The sequence below is a fragment of the Sphaeramia orbicularis genome, chromosome 7, assembly GCF_902148855.1.
Source record: "Sphaeramia orbicularis chromosome 7, fSphaOr1.1, whole genome shotgun sequence".
Lineage (NCBI taxonomy): Eukaryota > Metazoa > Chordata > Actinopteri > Kurtiformes > Apogonidae > Sphaeramia > Sphaeramia orbicularis.
The window spans coordinates 55,676,400-55,702,036 of record NC_043963.1 but is presented as its reverse complement, the minus strand read 5'-3'; the positions used below and the strand labels follow the sequence as shown (position 1 = coordinate 55,702,036).

General features: G+C 38.3%; 1 protein-coding gene across 1 annotated transcript in view; it reads right to left on the bottom strand.

The window, feature by feature from the left end:
- ajap1 (adherens junctions associated protein 1) overlaps window positions 1-19,652 on the bottom strand; it is a 160,317-nt gene extending 140,665 nt beyond the window's left edge. Inside the window, exons 1-2 of the mRNA XM_030139984.1 lie at window positions 19,369-19,652; window positions 19,199-19,328 (exon numbers count right to left, since the gene is read on the bottom strand). Of these exons, the coding sequence (XP_029995844.1) occupies window positions 19,199-19,227 (29 nt within the window). The 5' untranslated portion in view covers window positions 19,228-19,328; window positions 19,369-19,652. The remainder of the gene's footprint in view (window positions 1-19,198; window positions 19,329-19,368) is intronic.
- Between the last annotated feature and the right edge of the window lie 5,985 nt (window positions 19,653-25,637).

Below are 25,637 nucleotides of genomic sequence, written 5' to 3'. Positions count from 1 at the left end.
AAGCGGGGCTAGGTATCATTTAAATTTCAGGGATTCTGTGTCTTGATCACATTATGATTATTATGACGTTAGCTACCCCTGTGTAACACACAATAGCAAATTTTCAATATTGCAATGACAGTCGGCTCAAATGTGCTTAGAGGTCTTATTTGTGTTTTTGTGCATAAGAAAATCAGTCTCAGTGAATCCAAAGGAACTTTGTGTTGGTAAATGACAGTTGTTCAAATGGACAGGATTTCAGTTCTGTTCAACATGTTGATGCTCATATGAACTATGTTTTCAGCTCAAAAATGAACCATTTCAGCACAATTAATGCTATATTTTCATGTCACAAATGGACAAGTTCTATTTGAACTGAACTGAGCTGAAAAACAAATCTTCTCTTCTTTTGGATTCCCCAGTTTTTCTTCCCAGATTCTCTCCTCCATATCACATGTTTTATTTGTACAGGTTCAATCTGGAGTATGGTGCTGATCCATCCTGCTTCTGTTCCACCAATACATACATGAAGAATGGCACACAGCACTGTTTACATCAACACTTTTACAATAAGAAGCATTTTTAGACACAAAGAACAATTCTAGATTGTTCTTTCCTCTTTAGTCTGATGCTAAACTATCCAATAAATAATAGTGCTCCTAGTTTTTGCACAGGGATCATTAGTGTAAACGCTGACATGGCTGCAGAGCATCAGTATGATGGGATCCACAACAACCATGTCACATCCGTCCACTGACACATTTAGTGTTTTTGTGTCAGCTGGGATTGTTTTAGATCCACAATACCAACATTTATGAAGAAGAGCACAATTAGCAATAGGAAGTCTAGAAGTTTATTCCTAATAAAGTACTGGTACTGACCAGAGCATCATGGGTAATGTCACGTCCGTCCACCAGCAAAAGTTTTCACATACACGTGTTATTCCAAATCCAATATTTATGAAAATAGAGCTTCCACTGTCAGAGAATATCAGTAGTCTGTGCACAAATGGATTAGCATTATTTACACACACTTCTATGACTTTAGGACAACTGTTTTTTTTGACAAAAATGGACACTCATTTGACCCCCTAAGGAAATTTTAGCTGTTAAACATAGTGAGGATGATGATTGCATAAAATAACATTTTTTGTTTACGCCAAAGTGCTTAACATGCAGCTCCCACAGGAAATTCACTTCAATTTGCCTCTGATGTGTTAAATAACAAATTAAGCTCCACTGATGTCAACATTTAGGAAAATATATTGGAAACTTTTGAACTTACTGACACAGATTTAATGTAACACAGTTTCAGTTCTTGATCCTGTTATGATGTAAAGACTAATGTGTCTAGAAAACAAGTCCAATATTTTCAATACAAGCATTTATTCTACATCACAGTAATAGCTAACAAATGAGTGCATACAGAATAGGATAAAAGAAACTTTGATTTTTCTCATAGATGTGTGTGTTCCTTTGACCTGACTAGGAATGAAACAATTACCGGTATAACGATAAACCACAGTGAAAGTGCCAGCAGTTAGTATTACCATTTAAATTCTAATTATCATCATAACTGTGTTTGATTACCGCACTTTTCCTGAGAAAACGCCTATGTAAAGATCTGCTTTTATGTCAAATATGAGTATAGTTTTAATTTATTACAATTTTAATTTTCTATACCTAATATTTGGAACCAATATTCACTTTTAAAGTCTTTGAAAAGGTTCGTTAAGCATCTGTGTGTTATTTATGCAATAAATTATATACATTTTTCAAATCGGATTTTAGATATTTTTTTGTGTTTTCTGGCCTTTTATGTTTTTATAGTAGGTTAAAGTGAAAAAAATAATAGACAGATGATACAGATGAAGTTGTGCTGAAAAAACAGATCCAAACATGGGTATAGTAAACATTTGTTTCTATAGTATATAAAGGCCAAATCAAAAGCACTGAAAAACGGACAAAATAGGCTCAGACCACTAAGGGTTAATATTTGAATGTTTCTGACACAGAAGGGACAGTGTGCCTGTTATTTTATTTATTTATTTACTTATTTATTTAAAATATAACTTGGTTAAATTATTTCAGTGTGTGTATCAGCACTTTTTGAACAGTCTGAGCACAATTTCAACAATATCGCGATAATAATGATAACCGTGATAATTTTGGTCACAACAATGATATGAAATTTTCATATGGTTCCATCCCTGAGGCTGACCCTATAACAATATGTTCAAAAGCATCCACGTTCAGAGTTTAGATCACACCTTGAAGTTCAGTCTAACTCATGCAGATACAGAATCGAGGAGCGTACCATCTAGTCTGCTTAATACGTGAAGTATCAGAAGGAGGCCAGCTCATGCATTATGCTGCATTCATCAACATTTACCTCAGGTTTAAAACATAATGATTTACTGACTGCTTTAGTTACATTTAATGAATAAATGATTGGACCTTTAGTGCTGTAGTTATGGCTATTGATCAACATTTTTAATATGTCACCATTTGCCCCGCTGTAAATGTTTGCATTTCAAAAGTAACCTTTCCAGCACCGATTATGACTAAAAGGGCTTTTACTTTAAAACATAAAAATCCCTCTTGGTGACTTTCCTAGATGTGAAAAACATCAGTAGGGAAATTCAGAGAATCCCCCAAATTTTTGCATATGTGCAATCTTATGTTTGGACCTGATGGTGCAAAGTGTAGCAAGATGATTTTAATATTATTTTTTGAACATTCTCAAAACTGTTCAGTACGACATGTTTTATTTTTCTGTAATATATTTTTAAACCATCAGTTGTTGGGTTCCACTTTTCACTTGTTGCTTGGGGGTAGTAATTAGTGAGACACACCTCCTCCTCCATACGCGCAGCTCTCTCTTTCTCTCTCTCTCTCCTCAGTTGGAGCTCAGCAGCCTGCATGCTGGTGAGTCACGGTTCAACTTGATCGCCCTATAAGCTAAGCTAGTGGTTTTTACAGTTAAGCAAGCTCTAAATGAGAGTTAAAAATACGAAAATAAACTTATAACAAGTACAAATATGGTAATGTAATTGTATTAAGGATTGTTTTTGTTTCTGTTTCCCCCCATTTTGCTCATATAGGGAGCCGTATCAGAGTTGTGTCACTAATCCATGCCTCCGCTGATCTGTTTAAACCACTGGTTCCTAACCATTTTTGGCTCCTGACCCCATTTTAACATCACACATCTCTGGCAACCCCAGACATTCAAAACTGAGACTTTTTTTTTTTTTTTTGGTAAAATGAATTTGTTTTTGATCATGTAATAGTTTGCTATACTATGTTGCAAATAAACATTAGTTTTAAAGGACATTTAGTCTATATAATGTCTATTATTGTGGACAGAGGCAGTAAATCCAGGTGTAGATTACTGCACAAAGGGTCAGGATCTGTCCAGTCAGTCCAGCTGGGATTTACAAGGAGGACAATTAATACTGAACAAACAAGAACTGAAACTATGAATTATGAAAGAGCTGCAGCATCTGAAACTGACCACAGTGAACATGTGACACAGAAACAGAACCACAGTGCTGCAGTTTCACAACCACAGTTTGTCTTTTATATATTGTGATTGTCTCTCTCAACTCACCATATATTTTATTAGTAAATTTTTTTTATTATTTTATCAATTACTAGAAATTTCAGGCAGCCCCATTTGAATTCCAGGAGACCCCACGTGGGGTCCCGACCCCACGGTTGAAAAACACTGGTTTAAAGGTTTGTCTGCACGTTCTTTTCTTTTGTTTATGAAATCATATATAAAATAGTACTGCACTTTTAATGCTGGTTTTATTATTATGTCATTTTGTTTGCTTGAAAATTAAGTGTACTAGCATTGTTTTGTACGTGTTTTATTTTATTTTTGGATAAATGTTAAATCATATAAAGTTATATTGTAGTAGTAGTTGTTATATATTAATTATACATTTGTACATGATTATTATACATACCTTTTATTAACAGTACACTAATACATATATTATTGTAATACAACAAGCCTTTTATAACCATGTACCTCCTCAGTTGGAGCTGAGCAGCCTGCATTAGGGCTGGGTATCATGGACAATTTCCTTAATCGATTTGATTTCGATTCATAAGGTTCTGAATTGATTCAGTATTAATTGATTGATTCGGGTTCATTTAGTGATACCAAAGTACAATTTTGAGTTGTAACTTATTTGACTACTGCAGCCATGCAACACAGAATCAATACTGATATTAAAAAGGAAATAAATCTGACATTTCATCAGTAAACAGATGAATCTGCTCTGAAATTATGAACACAAACACGTCCATGTTTGTCCAGTGGCTCAGATCGGACTTCTGTCTCATCTTTATTCTGTTTTATACCTGCTGCTTCCAGCCTGAAGGCTCATTACTGTCACCCTGGGGCACTGACACCAGTTTGACCCCCTGAAACAGACTCATGTTGGGCCCTTGGTACAAGAAACTCACTGGAGGGGGAGGGTGGGCGGAGCTTCGTGATTTCCGCTTTACTATTCCTCTAACTCCGCCCTCAGCCACAGGTGATCCAAGTTAATATTTCTAGAACGACTGGCTTCTGCGACCCGCCTCCACCGGCCAGTTCCTCCACACTTGAGTTTGAGGCTGGGAGGACCTCCCACAGAGGGGTTTTCCCACCCTTCTTCCACGTTCCTCCCGCGCCAGAACTGTGGTGAGCATGACCAAGACTCCACGAGGGGCTCGCGAGACGGAACCAGCCGTGCCTCCACCTCGGCGGTTTCCAGGTCATTTACTCTGAAAAATCAGTCTCATCCACCATTAATCGATTACGCAATATTAAAAAGAAATCGATCCAAAATCGATTAAATCGATTTTTTTACCCAGCCCTAGCCTGCATGCTGGGAGCCATATCAGAGTTGTGTCACTAATGCACGCCTCCCCTCATCTGTTTAAAGGCATTAAAAGCTGCGGGTACTACAGTCTTGTCCAGAGTCTTCATACTCATACGATGGTGACTGAATAAGCCATGCTACAAAAGCACAATGACTGTAATCTATTTTACCTCTAAATACTTTTTCATCATCATCAGTCAAAATGCCCAGTTTGTAAATATGTGTACTTTGTGTTTGCAGAATCTGGGTGCTGTGTCGTTCTGTTGGGCTCTGAGGCGTAGGAGTTCAGCTCTCCTCTGTAGATAGCCAGTATTAAGGAGATAAATACCACAGTTGGTTCTCCAAAGACTCCCAGAGATTTATGGATTGCTTCTGTGCAAAAGGCCTGGTGGGGGATGGGATGGGGGGGGCATATTGTATGAAACCTTCCAAATGTTTTGGTCGAGTGCGATACACACACACACACACACACAGTGTATATGTGTGCCTATTAGGCTGAGGCATGGCAGCTCGTGCTATGGCCGCACTGAAACAAGTGTTGTGTTTGTGATGTTGGAACATAATTCATTGAGAAAACAAACAAAAAAGAAAAGTGCATGTGTGGTATGGAGGAGTTGAAGATGCAACAGCCAAGGGTGTTGCATCATTTCATTAATTATTCCCACTGCACAATGTTCTCCACTACAGTGTGCATGACCCACATAGTCCGATAGATAAGCAGGGCTATAAAGAGCATGGGAATGGGGCAGACAAACAGGACAAAAAAAAAGGACTGGACTAATCAAGCTAGCCGCTCACTGAAAGTCCAAGTTTTACTTCAGCCTATGCCTCAATCCACATCAATTACCAAGCAGTGAAATGAACATGGTGGGGGCCAATTCTGTAGTTCATTTATGAAGTATTTCTGTGGAAAGCGGCCCACTGAGAGCCGCCCCCCTGCACCCGGAGAGGGCCAGTTAGTGGGAACGGCTGTGACGGATAAATCTGATCCTTTGTAGAGGCAGTATTGATCGGGCCAAAGCTCACTCCATGAATCAAGTATGAGCTGTGGGCTGTTCGTGCCTTCGCTCTGTACGATGGATGTGCTTCAGTGCAACAGAAACACACGGTTTCTTGCGTAGCCCAAAGTGGACGAGCCGGTCATTAAACTTCATCAGGCTGTGTGGCTGCTCGCACTGAGCTGGAAATGTCTGAATACGGACATTTGAGGTTTGGGGGGCACTCACTGTTAGATCCCAAACACCTCAGAGAAAAGATACCAGGGGAAAGAAATGGGAGCTTTGTTCTTCCATGCAAACGTAAAAAGATATAAGACATGTGCCCTATAGAGATCCCAGAGTTTGTCCACTAAGGTAGAAAGAACCACAGCGCAGTGGACAATATGTCCTCAGATGTCTGTGTCCTCAGGTCCAAGACCAGATCTGCTGTATTTACCATTATTATTATTATTATTATTATTATTATTATTATTATTATTATTATAGGAATTCAGTCTGTGAATTCAACAGATTCACAGACTGAAAATATCACTGATACAAGAACAAATATTATTATTAAAGTTAATAGTGCATTTACATATTTGAGCCTGAACAAATATTATTATTATAGTTAATAGTGCATTTACATATATGAGTCTAAACAAATGTTATTATAGTTAATAGTGCATTTACATATTTGAGTCTGAACAAATATTATTATAGTTAATAGAGCATTTACATATATGAGTCTGAACAAATATGATTATTAAAGTTAATCGTGCGTTTACATATTTTAGTCGTTTTTAGGTTTCATTTTATATTGATTATATCTTTACATCTTTTTTTCTAAAAGTGATACTGAAATTTTGTTAACAGTTCCATAAAATACAGTTCTTAAGCTAAAAAAATTAGCCTATTTGACAAATGATAAGTGAAGCTTTAATTTTTGACACAGATGGTCACTTTGGCCTGATCTGGCCCTAGTGTCTGTCTGTCTCTTTCCCTGTTTTCATGTTAGGGATGGAACGATATAAAAATTTCATATCACGGTTATTGTGACCAAAATTATCACAGTTATCATTATTATCACGGTATTGTTGAAATTGTGCTCAAAATGTTCAAAAAGTACTAATACACACACTGAAATAATTTAACCAAGTTGTATTTAAAAAAAACAAAAACAAAATCACATAAAATAACAGGCCCAATGTCCCTTCTGTGTCAGAAACATTCAAATATTAACCCTTAGTGGTCTGAGCCTATTTTGTCTGTTTTTCAGTCCTTTTGATTTTGCCTTTATATACTATAGAAACAAATGTTTACTATACCCATGTTTGGGATCTGTTTTTCAGCACAACTTCATCTGTATCATCTGTCTATTATTTTTTTCACTGTAACCTACTATAAAAACATAAAAGGACAAAAAACACACAAAAAATATATAAAATCCGCTTTGAAAAATGTAAATACTTTATAGCATAAATAACACACAGATGTTTAATGAATCTTTTCAAAGACTTTAAAAGTGAATATTGGTTCCAAATATTAGGTATAGAAAATTAAAATTGTAATAAATTAAAAGTATACTCAAATAAAGTAGATCTTTACATATGGTTTTTTCCCCTAAAAGTGCGGTAATCAAACACAGTTATGATAATAATTAGAATTTAAACGGTAATACTAACCGTCTGCAATTTTACCGCCATTTATCGTTATACCGGTAATCGTTACATCCCTACTTTGTGTCTCCATGGAGTTTCCAGTGGTCACATGAACCAGCATCTATATCGTGTTGTGTTTCATTTTGCAGCGACAACCTGTTCTGGTCCTTCTGGATTTAACAGACTGCTGAGTGCAGGGTGTTTACGGCATGCATGTGCACACACACACGTGCACACACACACACACACACATGTGCACACAGACACACACACAAACACACACATATGGACGCACCCACATCTCCAGAGGATATTATCTCAGAGAAGGAACACAGCCTATTTCACTACAAATTAGGTTAATCACGCTCCAGAGAGGCCCAGTTAATAACCCTCACTGAGGCTATTAAGATGGCACCTAAATCACAGGAACATGTGAGTATGTGATGGCCCCTCACAGAGGAACGCCACAGCGCCACGCAGCACAAACGCTTTGAGTCGAGTCAGCTCGGAGGTCTGGGACCAGACCTGCACCGTGGACGGCTCTAAGGCGTACGGCATCTAACGGGAGGACACAAGAGAGAACACCTCTGCGTGGAACAGAACTGTATCAGGAACTCCAGTTCATTAAGCCTGCAATATTAATTAAAATTAGATCGTTAAACAGATGCAAAACAGTTTTTTCACACAGGGACACAGGCTGAATACTAAGGATCTGTTCAAGTCACCTGAGAGTCAAAGCACGCAGACAAACAGGCAACAGTTCAGTCCACTCTGCTCTTACTGTGCTGTCTTTGTTTGGATCTGACGTTGTTTTCTTCTTCTTTCATTTTATTGTGTCCATTACATCACTGTCATCTCGTCTTTCACAAAGTTTTGTCTTCTTGTGCCTTTTGATTTGTTTTCGCTTTTTACATCACTCTTGACCTGTTTCTTTCCTTTCCTTTTTGTTTGTTTTTTGTTTATTTTTATGCTTTTCATCTCACTTTGTGTTTGGTTACCTCTGCCAGGAGGTATTGTGATCACTTTGTTTGTGTGTTTGTTTGCTTGCGTGTTTGTTTGTTTGTTTGTTTGCAACTTTAGTGGAAAACTCTTCCACCCATCTTTCCCAAATCTTCCCCACAGATAGGCCTAGGCCCTGGGACCAACCCATTCCATTTTGGGCCAAGTAGGCCAAAGTTCAAGGTCATAACATCTACAATTTTCCATCTGTCATCATTGAAACATTTTCCAAAATTCATAAAAATTTCAAAACGACTCTGATTAGCCTCCAATTTGATCTACCCATAGCTTAGAACAATATCTTGTATCTAAAAATCAAAAAGACTGAAAAACGGACAAAATAGGCTCAGACCACTGAGGGTTAATGTTTGAATGTTTCTGCAACAGAAGGGACATTGTAGCAATTATTTTATTTGGTTTGTTTGTTGTTGTTACTGTTTTTTTAATACAACTTGGCTAAATTATTTCAGTGTGTATTAGTAGTTTTAGAACATTTTGAGCACAATTTCAACAAGAAAAAGCACTCAGAGAGCACAGACCTCCACCAAGACAGATCCCCCCCCACCCCCCCCCCGATCACCACCAAAATTTAACCATTTCTTCCTTGTGCCAGTATCAACATTTCCTGAAAATTTCATGAAAATCCGTCCATAACTTTTTGAGTTATCTTGCTAACAGATAAATAAACAAACAAACACACACAAAGCACAGTGATCACAATACCTCCTAGTGGAGGTAACAATGCCGCGATAATAATGATAACCGTGATAATTTTGGTCACAATAACCGTGATATGAAATTTTCACATGGTTACATCCTTAGTCCACAGTATTTGTGCTTTGTTGCTTCCCATATTTGTGAGACAAACAGATAAATGAGGCCAGTAAGGTTTAGCAGTTGCATTACGCTGAAGCCTGGTAGTATGTCCAATGTCTTAGTGTATGGAGAAACCAAAAAGACGTCTGTGACACCCATGACAGATAGAGCCAGGACACAGAAAGCCCAGGAGACATGAGGCTGTGGCGGCTAAAGCTCCAGAGGGATGCTCTCCCTAGTGTCTGTTTTTAGTCTGGACCATCACACATTCATCCTTCATGTGGTATGAGTGTACCATATCTGCTCTGAAAGCCACTGCTGTGCCTGTCAAATCAAATTCATTCATGAACACAACATGTAAGAGAACCTCTATTGAGGCATTACTTTCTTTACATTTGCATATGAATCTATATTTTTTCGGAGTATTTATATGGAGTACTATCCTACATACACTTTTCAAGTCAAGGAACAACATGTTTCCACTGCAAAAATAGCCCTACTATTCTTGAATATAGCTCAACTGTCTTGTATTGAGCTGAATAATCTGCCAACAGAGTAAACACATTTTGTTCGTTCTAAAAACTAGAAAAAAAAAAAAAATTATAATGGCTAAACTTTGCTTAGAGGTCTTATTTATGTTTTTGTGCATAAAAAAATCAATCTCAGTGAATCCAAAGGAACTTTGTGTTGGTAAATGACAGTTGTTCAAATGGACAGGATTTCAGTTCTGTTCAACATGTTGATGCTCATATGAACTATGTTTTCAGCTCAAAAATGAACCATTTCAGCACAATTAATGCTATATTTTCATGTCACAAATGGACAAGTTCTATTTGAACTGAATTGAGCTGAAAAACAAATCTTCTCTTCTTTCAGATTCCCCAGTTTTTCTTCCCAGATTCTCTCCTCCATATCACATGTTTTATTTGTACAGGTTCAATCTGGAGTATGGTGCTGATCCATCCTGCTTCTGTTCCACCAATATATACATGAAGAATGGCACACAGCACTGTTTACATCAACACTTTTACAATAAGAAGCATTTTTAGACACAAAGAACAATTCTAGATTGTTCTTTCCTCTTTAGTCTGATGCTAAACTATCCAATAAATAATAGTGCTCCTAGTTTTTGCACAGGGATCATTAGTGTAAACGCTGACATGGCTGCAGAGCATCAGTATGATGGGATCCACAACAACCATGTCACATCCGTCCACTGACACATTTAGTGTTTTTGTGTCAGCTGGGATTGTTTTAGATCCACAATACCAACATTTATGAAGAAGAGCACAATTAGCAATAGGAAGTCTAGAAGTTTATTCCTAATAAAGTACTGGGACTGACCAGAGCATCATGGGTAATGTCACGTCCGTCCACCAGCAAAAGTTTTCACATCCACGTGCTATTCCAAATCCAATATTTATGAAAATAGAGCTTCCACTGTCAGAGAATATCAGTAGTCTGTGCACAAATGGATTAGCATTATTTACACACACTTCTATGACTTTAGGACAACTGTTTTTTGTTTTTGTTTTTTTTTTGACAAAAATGGACACTCATTTGACCCCCTAAGGAAATTTTAGCCGATTTAACAGTTGCATCTTGATTTGATGAAATGTTTACTGTTTTGCAAGTTATTTGTATTAATCCATAAATGATCAGGCTTAGTACTTAAATTAAATTTAACTGAAAATGACATGACACTGAATACACTGGTTTTTGTAAAATACTGTATTTATTTCAACGATATAGCTATTAAATCCTTAGAAGCAAACCACGTCAAAATGATCTTTATTAGTATTTTTCTCTTCACCTGAAAACATAGTTCATATGAGCATCAACATGTGTAAAATACTGTATTTATTTCAACGATATAGCTATTAAATCCTTAGAAGCAAACCACGTCAAAATGATCTTTATTAGTATTTTTCTCTTCACCTGAAAACATAGTTCATATGAGCATCAACATGTGTAAAATACTGTATTTATTTCAACGATATAGCTATTAAATCCTTAGAAGCAAACCACGTCAAAATGATCTTTATTAGTATTTTTCTCTTCACCTGAAAACATAGTTCATATGAGCATCAACATGTTGAACAGAACTGAAATCCTGTCCATTTGAACAACTGTCATTTACCAACACAAAGTTCCTTTGGATTCACTGAGACTGATTTAATATGAACAAAGACACAAATAAGACCTCTAAGCAAAGTTTAGCCGAAATATATGTATATGAATGTAAATACATATACTATATGGACAAAAATCACACATGACACCCACAGCTTTAGGACTCCCCATTTCTGTTCATTTTAAACATTATAATAAAAATGCTCTTGTTGGTTGTTGTCGCTGATTACCGAGTTTAGACGCTTATTGTTGTTGCTAAGTTGTGGTTTAAAATGATTTGGTCTGGTCTAAACATAACAAATGCATCAGACATCTAGAGGTAGAATATTTAAAACTACTATAATGGTTAAAAAATAAATAAATAACTAAATGTTTGAGAATGCATAATAAATTACAACCTCAGAAGCAGTCTGTAAGTGTAGATGATAATGTAAGTGAAATGAACCCTAAAGGCAAAATATGAGCATTTATTGTAATGATGTAATAATTTTATGACAATAGAAAATGACGTGACATTGTGTAACCTGGCCCAGCCCTCAGTACCCCCCAGTAATTTTGTCCATTTACAGTCTATGAATACTATATAACACCCCTGTCATTTAATCAGAACTATTACACATTCACCCATTATTCTGTCAATGAAAGCCGACTGAACCATATCTTGTCTGAAACCCATTATTCGGACCCTTTCCTGCTGACAGAACATGCCGGATTCTCTATTGAGGGACTTTTTCTTCCACTCACATCTGCATTTGAGTGCTGCCTTCACTGACTGGGTACTTAGTGCCATATGGAGGACTATCCTACACACACTTTTCAAGTCAATGAACAAGCTGTTTGCCATTGCCAAGAGTTAGGAGGGTTGTATGAGGAGACAGACGAATAAATAATAGTTTTACACAGTTCCTGTCTGTGGCTGTAACATTAGTTATGCAGAAAAAAACTACTACCTCATTTTAGCTACATAAATGGTATTAGAAACTACCATCCATTCAATTACCATTAATAACATTTTTGAGCATCAGAAATTAAGCACGTTGTACAAAAAAGCAAACTACAGTAAATTAACTAGAAAAGCACTCAGAGAGCGCAGACCTCCGCCAAGGCAGATCAGTGCCCCCCCCGATCACCACCAAAATTTAATCATTTGTTCCTTATGTCAGTATCAACATTTCCTGAAATTTTCATCCAAATCTGTCCATAACTTTTTGACTTATCCTGCACACAGACAGACAGACAAACCAACACCGGCAAAAACATAAGCTCCTTGGCTGAGGTAAAAATGCAAATCTTCTAAGTGATGCAGGGTACATGACATGTGTTATGTGTTGTGGCTCCACTACTGGGTATGGAGCTACAGATATGGACTTCAAATATACACATTTTCTTTCAAGTCTTGTAAAAAGTGGTTAAGGTGTCTAAAAGTATGTTCAAATATCTTTACTTTTTGGAAGTTTCATTGAAAAATATTGGAAGTTAATAAAGAAAACTAGAAAAGCAGACCTCCACCAAGGCAGATCAGTGTGCGCCCCCCCCCCCATCACCACCAAAATTTAATCATTTGTGCCTTATGTCAGTATCATCATTTCGTGAAATTTTCATCCAAATCTGTCCATAACTTTTTGACTTATCTTGCACACAGACAGGCAGACAGACAAACCAATGCAAAAACAGAACCTCCTTGGCAGAGGTAAAAAAAAAAAAAAAAAAATGTTTTTTTTGGTTATGGTGCTACAGCCCCAGAGCAGACATGTGTAACGTACAACACTACATGTAAGATTAGTCAGTAATAAAATCACAGTATTTTCTGAGTGATTCAGGCGACACATGAATTTAAACATCAGATTTCTAAACACAGCACGCAATGAATTTACATGATTAGACATAAACAATTCACTGGCACTGGTCCATCTGGGCTGTTTTAATAACAATAATAAGTTAATTAATAATAATAATTAGAATAATAATAAGAAGAAAAAGAAGACCTGGAATCTTTAGCGCTGCCAGAACCAGAGCCTCCTCTACTGTACTTCCATGTCTGTGGTCATCTGCAGCTTTGGTAAACCCACTGCTGTTGTGTGTTTACACCCACACACTCCATCCAGTGTGTGAAGGTGGTCTGTTCTTTGGTCTGTCCCTACAGGTACACTGGCTTGCAGCTGATTTATTCTTGAAGGGCATTCTGAGCACAAACTAGTCATTTGAAACCCCAGTTCTTACAGAACAGACAACTACATACACGCAAACACATGCAGTAACATTCCCTTAACTGGTTCTATCGTCTGTTCAGCTCCTATTACCATCACTAGTAATGAATGAAAATAATAAACCAGGGCTGTCAAAGTCATTTTAGTTCAGTTCCACATTCAGCTAAATTTGATCTGAAATGGGCCGGACCAGTAAAATAATAACAGAATATTATATAAATAATGTCAACTCCAAACTTTTCTCTGTGTTTTAGAGCAAAAAAAAAGTTAATTTACATTATGAACAGGTTTACATCTACAAACGATCCTTTCAAAAGATGTGAATAACATGAACGAACTGAAAAAACAAGTGCAATTTTAACAATATTCTGCCTCAGTTCATCAGTTTATCATTTAAACGTGGGCATTATAACTTACATTACAATTATAAATACCCAAAACATTTAGTAACAGGTATAATATTGATAAAATTGCATTTACTTTTCTCAAGACATTTTACATTGTTCATATTTCTTCAGGTTATTCGCATTTTTTGTAAAAGGACAGTTTGTTAATGTAAACATTTCCATGTAATTTTACTTTTTTTTACACTAAAACAAAGATAAAATTTGCAGTTGTCATTATTTATAGGTTATTATGACAGTATTTTTCTGGTCTGACCCAATTGAAATCTAATTGGTTTATATGTGTATGTATAGAACCTGAAAGAACATGATTTTTACACTACTGATTAATATCTTCAGTGTAATTTTTGTATTTCACAAATTCATCCTACGGGCCAGGTTTGGCCCCCAGGATGCATGTTTGACACCTGTGTCTTAAGACATTTGAGGTTATTCGCATTTTTTGCAAAATTATACTTTGTTTTATTGTAAATACATGAGAATATTTACCTTTACAAAGCGAAACATTTGGAGTTCTCATTATTTTTATGTTCTTATGACAGTATTTGACTGGTCCTGCCCACTTCAGATTGAATTGGTCTGTTTGTGGAACCTGAACTAAAAGGATCGTTCATATCTTCAGTGTAATTTTTGCACTTCACAAATTCATCCCAAGGGCCGGACTGGACCCCCAGGCTGCATGTTTAACACCTGTGTAATAAACAATCCAAGCTTTAGTGTGTGACAGGTGTTCTATCTGTGAACATGTTCGGTTAGTTTAGGGAGCGGCTTGAATCCATGACAGCAGTAAACGCACCATTCTAACTAGGGATGCACCGATACTGATACAAGTATCGGCATCGGCTCCGGTACTCAATGTGTGTACTCGTACTCGTAAAACATATCCGATACCAATGCACCTATCCCACTTCTGTCCGTGTGACATTCCCAGTTCAGTGCAGCAGGTACGAGTGGGAGGAATAATGTGAGGGGAATGTGAAGAGTGTGGAGATTGAACCAAATAAATGACGGTGATAAAAGTAACGCTGACTGACAGTAATGTAACAGACTAGGGCTGAACAATATGGACAAAATTTCATATCTCTATATTCATGCCAGATATCTCGATATCGATACGGAACAATATGACTACAGGTTCGGTGAAAACCAAGCATTTATCAGAAAAATGCAAACATCATAATACAAAAGAATGTGGAAAGTGCAGTTTTATTTATAAGAACTCACTGCCAGTCATCAACATTAACATAAAGTACAAATAAATAAATTACAAATCAAACATTTTACTGCAGAAAATGTTTTTTTACTGCAGAAATCTATATCGTTTATATCGTTGCTTTTTCGATATTAATATCTTGAATGTTCATATCTAGATATCGATACCATAACGATATATCTTTCAGCCCTATTACAGACACAGACAGATACAGACGCAGCGTTCTGTCCGTCCTCTGCGTACATTCCATCTGTTTTCCAGCTGATGGAGGACGAGTACCCAGACAGAGAATACCAGCGGGAGTACGGAGCGGTGCGGACCGCCGCCAGCGGAAGTGAAAACCAAACTGATCACTCATTTGTCTTTTCTCTTCCTGCTCAAACTAAACTTTTAAACCTTACCAGAGAAAACGCTGCAACATTAGTATCACATTAGTGTTCCCTCTGTCATCTACAGGTTTGTTATTACTGACTTTCTTCTTCTTCTTCTCATTAAACTTTCCTCTTCTTCGTGGTATTTGTCCAGTATGGTTAATTCAGAGCAGCGCCCCCTGGTGGATTAACTGATTCCAACACATTAAATGTCAGTAGCAGCACTTTGTTCCAGTCAGACTAATGACAACGACAATAAAGCACATTTACAAAAGGAACTAACAACTGGAATGGGATTATTAAGGACTAGGATCGGTACTCAGTATCGGCAAGTACTCACATGTAAGTACTCGTACTCGGTCTGGAAAAAAGTGGTATCGGTGCATCCCTCATTCTAACATCCCACATCATGTCAGCGAGCGTTCCAAAGGACATTCCTACAGATGACAAGTGTTTTCTCTGCGTCTCCGACCAAAAATGGATGTGCCAGAAACAGCAGTGTACTCATGTTTAATGCTTGTATAATGTTTATCTGTTTCTTTGCTTTAACCTGATTATTTTCTTTTGTATGTAAAAGCTCATTGTCTCTCCATTCCTCTCTGTATTTTAACTTCTCATAAAAGCCCATCTAGGGACCGGTGCTGCAAATTAGCTTCTGCTATAAGCACTCCGATGCATGCATGGGATTGCTGTGTTACAGTTGGTCTATGTCTTTTGTATTTGTCCCTATCAAATAAACCAAATAAATAAATTCATCAGGAGATTCGAGAAACCTAAATATATTCATTTCCATTGTCTGGTAAATCAGCTCCGTCTACGGCGTGTGCTGCCATTACCCCCATGAGGTCAGCCCTGAGATGTACCGTGGGTGTCATGCATAATAAATGCATATGGTTCACAAATGGACATGAATTAGACGCTAGTGGGGGAATGAGATCCAGCAGGTGGAAAAAGAGAGGAGGACACTTTACCGATGACAGGTCTGCTCTCATTTTCTCAACGTGCCACTGACTCTAAACCCATTTCTGATCAAATGACTGGACTGAGATGGAGCTTTTGTTTGACTTCATAACTTTATTTAATTCAGCAGACGGACAGGTCTCTGCTGCTTTGGGTCAGGGCTTTAATTTTTTTTACTAATAATAATGAAGATCAAACCCACTTTTTGTTTAATTAGATGAAGTGTGTGCGTTGGTGTTGAGCTACAGCATCTTCTCTCACTGGAAGCTGAAACTACTCCTAGAATACGACCATTTCCAAACATTAGACGATGAAGTCGTTAACCCTTTCATGTATGACGTCCACATTTATGGACACGTAGTTTAACCCATAAAGGCCCAGTGTTACTTTAGTGTCAGTTCCCAAATGGATTTTTGTCTATATTTAACATCTCTTAAGTGATTTATCACCATTTATTGTCATATTATCTTCTATATTTAGCATTTTTTTCAGTGACAATCAGGTATTTTGCTGTATTTAATTCACTGATGATGTAAATGTCCATTAAAGCTCAGAGTAAAGTGGAGGGTTATTCTATCAGAAAGAGAGAAAACCGAAGAAAAAGTGACTTTGTCAGTAAAATATATCATGACCTGAGCATAAACTCAGTGTGTCCATCCACTGTCACTGATCCAACTCCATGGGTTTGACTGGGGAATCATAGTTTCTATTTTTTTTATTTTTTATTTTTTTATTGTATTGCTTATTTTCTCTTTTTTCCAATTTTGTTAAATTTTTGGCTTATTTTGTTCATGTAACTTACTACTTTGTTGATTTATTATTAATTTTTGGTAATTTTATTCAATTCCTTGGCTGTTTTTGTTCATTTTTGCTTATTTTATTATTTTAGACTTCATTTTAATCAGTTTTTTGATTATTTGTTCATGTTATTCATTATTTTGTCTTTTTTTTAGTCATTTCTGTACATTTTATCCACTGTCATTGATCACATTGCGTGGGTTTTACTGGTGAATCAGTGTTGTAGAAGATGATGGTGTTTCCACGGTAACTACAGAGCCTCTGAATGTCCAAATGGGTCATATCTGATGACCATGAATAAATAAACAAATATTTTTTAAAACAAAAATCAAAATGCATTTCAACTTTAGGCTAATTTTGATTAATGAACTCAATCCAAAACAATCTAGATTTTTTTTTTTTTTTTTTTTTTTCATAATTCATGCATGTCAGGGTTAATAAGTACTTTTTTTTTTTTGTTCATCTCTAACAGGAAGGAATACATTCAGACTTTTAAGGTAAAAATGATCAGGTCTTTCTTGTCACATTTGACACATTTAGTCTAAGACTCATCAGTAAATCCTACTAATTGCCTTATTAACTTTGCCTTTAAGTGAGATGAGGAGCGCGTGCATGCCGGAACCGAAACATCTCTTAAGTGATTTATCACCATTTATTGTTACATTATCTTCTTTATTTAGCATTTTTTTCAGTGACAATCAGGTATTTTGCTGTATTTAATTCACTGATGATGTAAATGCTCATTATAGCTCAGCGTAAAGTTGAGGGTTATTGTATCAGAAACAGAGAAAACTGAAGAAAAAGTGACTTTGTCAGTAAAATCTATCATTAACTGAACATAAACCCAGTGTGTCCACCCACTGTCATTGATCACATTGCGTGGGTTTTACTGGTGAATCAATGTTGTAGAAGATGATGGTGTTTCCACGGTAACTACAGAGCCTCTGAACGTCCAAATGGGTCATATCTGATGACCATGAATGAATAAACAAATATTTAAAAATAAAAATAAAAATGCATTTCAACTTTAGGCTAATTTTGAGTAATGAACTCAATCCAAAAAAAATCTAGATACTTTTTTTTTTACATAATTTCATACTTCATACATGACAGGGTTAATAAGTACATTTTTTGCTCATCTCTAACAGGAAGGAATACATTCAGACTTTTCGGGTAAAAATGATCAGGTCTTTCTCGTCACATTTGACACATTCAGTCCAAGGCTCATCAGTAAAGCCTACTAATTGCCTTATTAACTTTGCCTTTAAGTGAGATGAGGAGCGCGTGCATGCCGGAACCGAAACATCTAACCTTGAGGGCTTGAATGCGCACACGCGCGTTTTTGGAAGCAGGCGCGTGTCCGTCGCAGTGTGTGCGTCGCGTGCGTGCTCGTGTATCTCTGTTGTCTTGTGTGCGTTTCAAGCGCCGTACTGTTGGCGACCCCCAGCGTACAGGACGGGCAATTCTCAATCCTATTCTTCCTTCAAACATGACAAAAACACATCCCCATGAACCACTCTGTCAACACTACAGTAAGACATGTCTAAAAAGAAATAACTGAAAAGCGGTCTGGCGCAGTTCAGGTTCAGCTCAGGCGCATTTCACAGACCTGTTCACAGAAACAATCCAACCCCAGTTCCTGCACAGTCTCCCAACTTGCAGTGGCGTAGGTATAAAACAGAAAAACTGAGAAAACATGTTGTCGGACAAATAATATCCTTCTATCCTTCTGTCAGAAACACATTATCTGGTTTAAAGTGTTCAGCTAAATCAACCGTGAAATAAAAAACCGTTTGGGTCTTACCTGCGCACAACACTCCGTTTTATCCACATTTTTTTCTCCTCTCGACTGTCGAATCCAACTCAGTCCTCCAGGTATACTCCCATTGAGATGGGTTTCCTCCAAAGTCGACAATAATGGCTGATAATAAAAATAATAATAATAATAATAAAAAATAAAAATAAAAATAAAAACACTCAAGTGACGGACCTTACTCCAGCAAACATTATTTAAGCCATATCCCTTGGACACATTAGAATCCTCGCATGACAAAATCCACCACTAAAAAAAGAAAAAAAGAAAAATATTTAAAAAATAAAAATAAAAATATGCAAAGAACGCAACAACTGTCAGGGTTGTGTCGCGTGAAAGTTGCGCGTGAATTGTTCAAAGTGCCGCTGGTCTTCCTGGAGGAGCGCGAGGAGAGGGGGGGAGACGCGCGTGCAAGGCGGACAGGTGAGAGCGGGAAAAAACCAGCGTAGGTGGAGGTGGAGGTGTCCTCAAACTTTGCCTTCACGCAAATCTGTCATATTTAGATTAGTATTATTTACCCTCCGACTGCACAGAGCGGCGGTGACAGAAGAACAGAAGCAGGACTGGGGGGGGGGGGGGGCTGCATCCTCGAGCTGAAAGGACAGCGCGTGCACCTTCTCCTACATTGTTGAAAGGCAGATGAACGTCCGAAAATAGAAAGAAAAAGACTGACAAATGAAAAAAGACAACAGCGGCTGGAGGGGCTGGAGGATGGTCGGTGGGAGAGAAGTCACCGCAGGCTGGGGGTCCTCATGGTCTGCTCAGAGAAGGGGTGGTAGGTGTGGGGGGGTGGGGGGAGAAGCAAAGTAAAGTAACCCGAAAAGGAAAATAAGAGAAAAACAAAAGGAGCGGAAAAAACCGAAGAGGGAGAGCGAAGAAAGAGCCAGATCCGCGGAGGTCCAGAGTTCCGGAGGAGTTAGAGATGGAGAGAGAGGGAGGAGGAGGGGGGGTGAGAGAGAGAGAGAGAGAGAGAGAGGGGCTGTCATGAAAGACAGCAGAGGAGGTGCTGCTCCGTCTCCTCCTGCTGCTCCTGCTCCTCTTCTTCTTCTCTTCAGACTGACGAACGACCTGCCTGCTCGAGCCCCACGCTGCTGTGACGTCACTTTAAAGCCAAATATGTCATGTGCTGGAGCGTGTCTCGTCATCTGGGGAGGGGGGGGCGACACTCATGGGTGTCAGACTGAGAGGCATGACAGGGGGACAAGAGCTGTCCACAACACAAAAAAAAGATAGAAAAAAAAAAACCAAACAAACACACAAGTGCACCGCCTGTGGTCATGTGTGCGGGGCTGTGTGCACGCGCACCAGTGTGTGGACACATGGCTGTGTCTGCTGTGGACAGTATGTGACAGTGTGTACATCAGCTGGCATTTAGCTCACACATCCACACATCCACTGGCTTTAAGTCTGGATGATGGAACCTTTTCTTTCAGACATCCCTAACAGCACCCTGCAGGGACAGGAGCTGTGACTTCCTTAAACTACTTAAGTACTCTATCTATCTATCTATCTATCTATCTATCTATCTATCTATCTATCTATCTATCTATCTATCTATATTCATGTATATATACCATAGACCACAGGTGTCAAACATGTGGCCCGGGGGCCAAATCCAGCCCACCAAAGCGTCCAGTCCGGCCCTGGGGATGAATTTGAGAAATGCAGAAATTACACTAAAATATGAACAATCCTTTAAGTTCAGGTTCCACATTCAGACCAATTCAATCTGCAGTGGGCAGGACCAGTCAAATACTATCATTATAACATACAAATAATGACAACTCCAATTTTTTCTCTTTGTAAATGTAAATATTTTCATGTATTTACACTAAAACTAAGTATAACTTTGCAAAAAAATGTGAATAATCTGAACAAATATGAACAACCTGAAATGTCTTAAGAGAAGTCAGTACAATTTTAACAATATTCTGTCTTATTAAATGTTTTGTGTGTTTGTAGATCCACTGTGATCTGTACGTTATAATGTCCATGTGGAAATGATAAACTGAGGCAGAATAGTGTTCAAATTACACTGATTTTTTTCAGTTTGTTCATGTTATTCACATCTTTTGAAAGGATAGTTTGCAGATGTAAACCTGTTCATAATGTAAATCACCTTTTTTTTGGTCTAAAAGAGAAAAGTTTGGAGTCGACATTATTTATATATTATTATGTTACTGGTTCAGCCCACTGCAGATCAAATTTAGCTGAATGTGGAAGTGAACTAAAAGGAGTTTGACAGCCCTGCTCTACATCATGTCATTTATGTAAAATAGATCAATAACTATAATTCAGGGTGTTTTCTACCCCCAGACTCACATAAGGTGAGTGATTTTCCCTTCAACAGTTTATTCGGTGTCAGTTTGAATCTGAAATAACATTAAAAACTCACAGAGGTAATGTTCCTGAACTCTGCTTTTAAGAACATTTCAGGTCTTCCGTTTTCATAGGAAAAGACAGCGTGGCAGCAAGAAAAAAAAGCAAAACTATTCTGAATTTAATGTCACCCATGGGTCTATAGATGGGCCTATGTTAGTCGGTAAAACCAGTCCAAACACTCAGACCAACGTGTTCACAGACTTATACTGTCCTGGTGTGAGTGACAGAAATGAGGTCAAAGTTGCAGCTAGATAAAAACAACATGAAAATGAAGGCACTAAAGGAAAATGAGCTGAAACAGTGGTGTTTAACTGGCCCCATGTTGTTCTGGTCCCAGAGTTCTAACCCACTTTAACAGAATCCAAACCAAGCAGACGTGGTTTTCAGAACCAGGCTGGTAAACACATATGGAGTCACTGTATTTGTATTTACAATGAGTAAAACACAAAATTAACATTATAAATGCTTCTAATCACATAAAACTGTTTTGTTTGTTTTGTTTTTTTTAATTATCATATATTAATAAAATTAATATAATTGGACCTCACTAATGTGATTTTTGGAACCAAAGCAAAGAGTTGGCTTTAATAAGGTTGGACTCAGTTATGACATTGAATTCCATTACATTCCAAATAAATTTAAACTCAGAACAACAGGAGACAGTCGAGCTGTAGGCCTGTTTGACAACTGTGTGTGACTGACTCAGTCACTGGCTGTGTTCTGCGGTAAACCACAGATATGTCATATTCAGCCGTGCAGTTCTAGGTCTGGTCCATAACCCTAACCCCTCTGTGGCTGCCCGCTGGGGTTTCATACACACCCACATGCAGAGTGAACAGACAGTCGACTGCAGGATTAGACTGAAGTCGACTTTACATTTAACATCTGTTACCATACAGACCACAGGTGTCAAACATGTGGCCCAGGGGCCAAATCTGGCCGACAAAGGTTCCATTCTGGCCCTGCAGGATGAAAGTACAAAAACGAACCTGAACCGTCCAGGGTTTCCAAATGCTCAAAACTAGCTGATAACTCCTCCCCTAAATTAGCTGATAACTCCTCCCCTATATTAGATAACTCCTCCTCTAGCTGATAACTCCTCCCCTAAATTAGCTGATAACTCCTCCCCTAAATTAGCTGATAACTCCTCCCCTATATTAGATAACTCCTCCTCTAGCTGATAACTCCTCCCCTAAATTAGCTGATAACTCCTCCCCTAAATTAGCTGATAACTCCTCCCCTATATTAGATAACTCCTCCCCTAAATTAGCTGATAACTCCTCCCCTAAACTAGCTGATAACTCCTCCCCTAAACTAGCTGATAACTCCTCCCCTAAATTAGCTGATAACTCCTCCCCTAAATTAGCTGATGACTCCTCCTCTAAATTAGCCGATAACTCCTCCCCTAAATTAGCTAATAACTCCTCCCCTAAACTATCTGATAACTCCTCCCCTAAATTAGCTAATAACTCCTCCCTTAAATTAGCTGAGAACTCCTCCCCTAAGTTAGCTGATAACTCCTCCCCTAAATTAGCTAATAACTCCTCCCCTAAATTAGCTGATAACTCCTCCCCTAAATTAGCTGATGACTCCTCCCCTAAATTAGCTGATAACTCCTCCCCTAAATTAGCTGATAACTCCTCCCCTATATTAGATAACTCCTCCCCTAAATTAGCCGATGACTCCTCCCCTAAATTAACTGATAACTCCTCCCCTAAATTAGCCGATGATTCTTCCCCTAAATTAGCTGATAACTCCTCCCCTAAGTTAGCTGATAACTCCTCCCCTATATTAGATAACTCCTCCTCTAGCTGATCACTCCTCCCCTAAATTAGCTGATAACTCCTCCCCTAAGTTAGCTGATAACTCCTCCCCTATATTAGATAACTCCTCCCCTAAATTAGCCGATGACTCCTCCCCTAAATTAACTGATAACTCCTCCCCTAAATTAGCCGATGATTCTTCCCCTAAATTAGCTGATAACTCCTCCCCTAAGTTAGCTGATAACTCCTCCCCTATATTAGATAACTCCTCCTCTAGCTGATCACTCCTCCCCTAAATTAGCTGATAACTCCTCCCCTAAGTTAGCTGATAACTCCTCCCCTATATTAGATAACTCCTCCCCCAAATTAGCCGATAACTCCTCCCCCAAATTAGCCGATGACTCCTCCCCTAAATTAACTGATAACTCCTCCCCTAAATTAGCCGATGATTCTTCCCCTAAATTAGCTGATAACTCCTCCCTTAAATTAGCTAATAACTCCTCCCCTAAATTAGCTGATAACTCCTCCCCTAAATTAGCTAATAACTCCTCCCCTAAATTAGCTGATAACTCCTCCCCTAAATTAGCTAATAACTCCTCCCTTAAATTAGCTCATAACTCCTCCCCTAAATTAGCTAATAACTCCTCCCCTAAATTAGCTGATGACTCCTCCCCTAAACTAGCTGATAATTCCTCCTCTAAATTAGCTAATAACTCCTCCCCTAAATTAGCTGATAACTCCTCCCTTAAATTAGCTAATAACTCCTCCCCTAAATTAGCTGATAACTCCTCCCCTAAGTTAGCTGATAACTCCTCCCCTATATTAGATAACTCCTCCCCTAAATTAGCCGATGACTCCTCCCCTAAATTAACTGATAACTCCTCCCCTAAATTAGCCGATAATTCTTCCCCTAAATTAGCTGATAACTCCTCCCCTAAGTTAGCTGATAACTCCTCCCCTATATTAGATAACTCCTCCTCTAGCTGATCACTCCTCCCCTAAATTAGCTGATAACTCCTCCCCTAAGTTAGCTGATAACTCCTCCCCTATATTAGATAACTCCTCCCCCAAATTAGCCGATAACTCCTCCCCCAAATTAGCCGATGACTCCTCCCCTAAATTAACTGATAACTCCTCCCCTAAATTAGCCGATGATTCTTCCCCTAAATTAGCTGATAACGCCTCCCCTAAATTAGCTAATAACTCCTCCCCTAAATTAGCTGATAACTCCTCCCCTAAATTAGCTAATAACTCCTCCCCTAAATTAGCTGATAACTCCTCCCTTAAATTAGCTAATAACTCCTCCCCTAAATTAGCTGATAACTCCTCCCCTAAATTAGCTAATAACTCCTCCCCTAAATTAGCTGATAACTCCTCCCCTAAATTAGCTAATAACTCCTCCCTTAAATTAGCTCATAACTCCTCCCCTAAATTAGCTCATAACTCCTCCCCTAAATTAGCTAATAACTCCTCCCCTAAATTAGCTGATGACTCCTCCCCTAAATTAGCTGATAATTCCTCCTCTAAATTAGCTAATAACTCCTCCCCTAAATTAGCTGATAACTCCTCCCTTAAATTAGCTAATAACTCCTCCCCTAAATTAGCTGACGACTCCTCCCCTAAACTAGCTGATAATTCCTCCTCTAAATTAGCTGATAACTCCTCCCCTAAACTAGCTGATAACTCCTGTCATTAGTCGTTCAGGTGAAGGGGGCGTGGCCAACTCAGACTCATGGACACACAGGTGAAGCATGAAGGCATTGTGGGGGATTCGAAAAGAAGAATGTAATGAATCGGTTCCTATTGTTCACTGAAAAGAGCCGTTCAAAAGACTCGACTCGTCCGTGAACGTCACACCTCTGGTGCCTGGCTGAGCGAGTCAGGACAGATAACAGCTGTTAGATCTCAGTGCACAGTGACACACCACATTTCACTGACGGTAACGGTAACAGCGTTGGAACGTTTCAAATAGTCATTCATTAGATTACCCGTTACTGGAAAACAATAACGGTGTTAGTAACGCCATTATTTTTAACGCTGTTATTCCCAACACTGCATAGAAGTCTGGAGTTAGACATTGAAAGTTAAGTTTCAGTTTCATTTCACAGCAGCATACGTGATGTTGTGTATGGACTGCCCCCCCCCCCCCGATAATTGGTATGGGCCCCCCAGACTCAGTGCAGTATGGTTTAGACGGTGGTGGTGTCAGTCAATTTGTAGAAACCATGAAAACTGAGGACGCATTTTTGTGAAGCTGAAAAAGTTTGACAACTGCTGTTTTATTG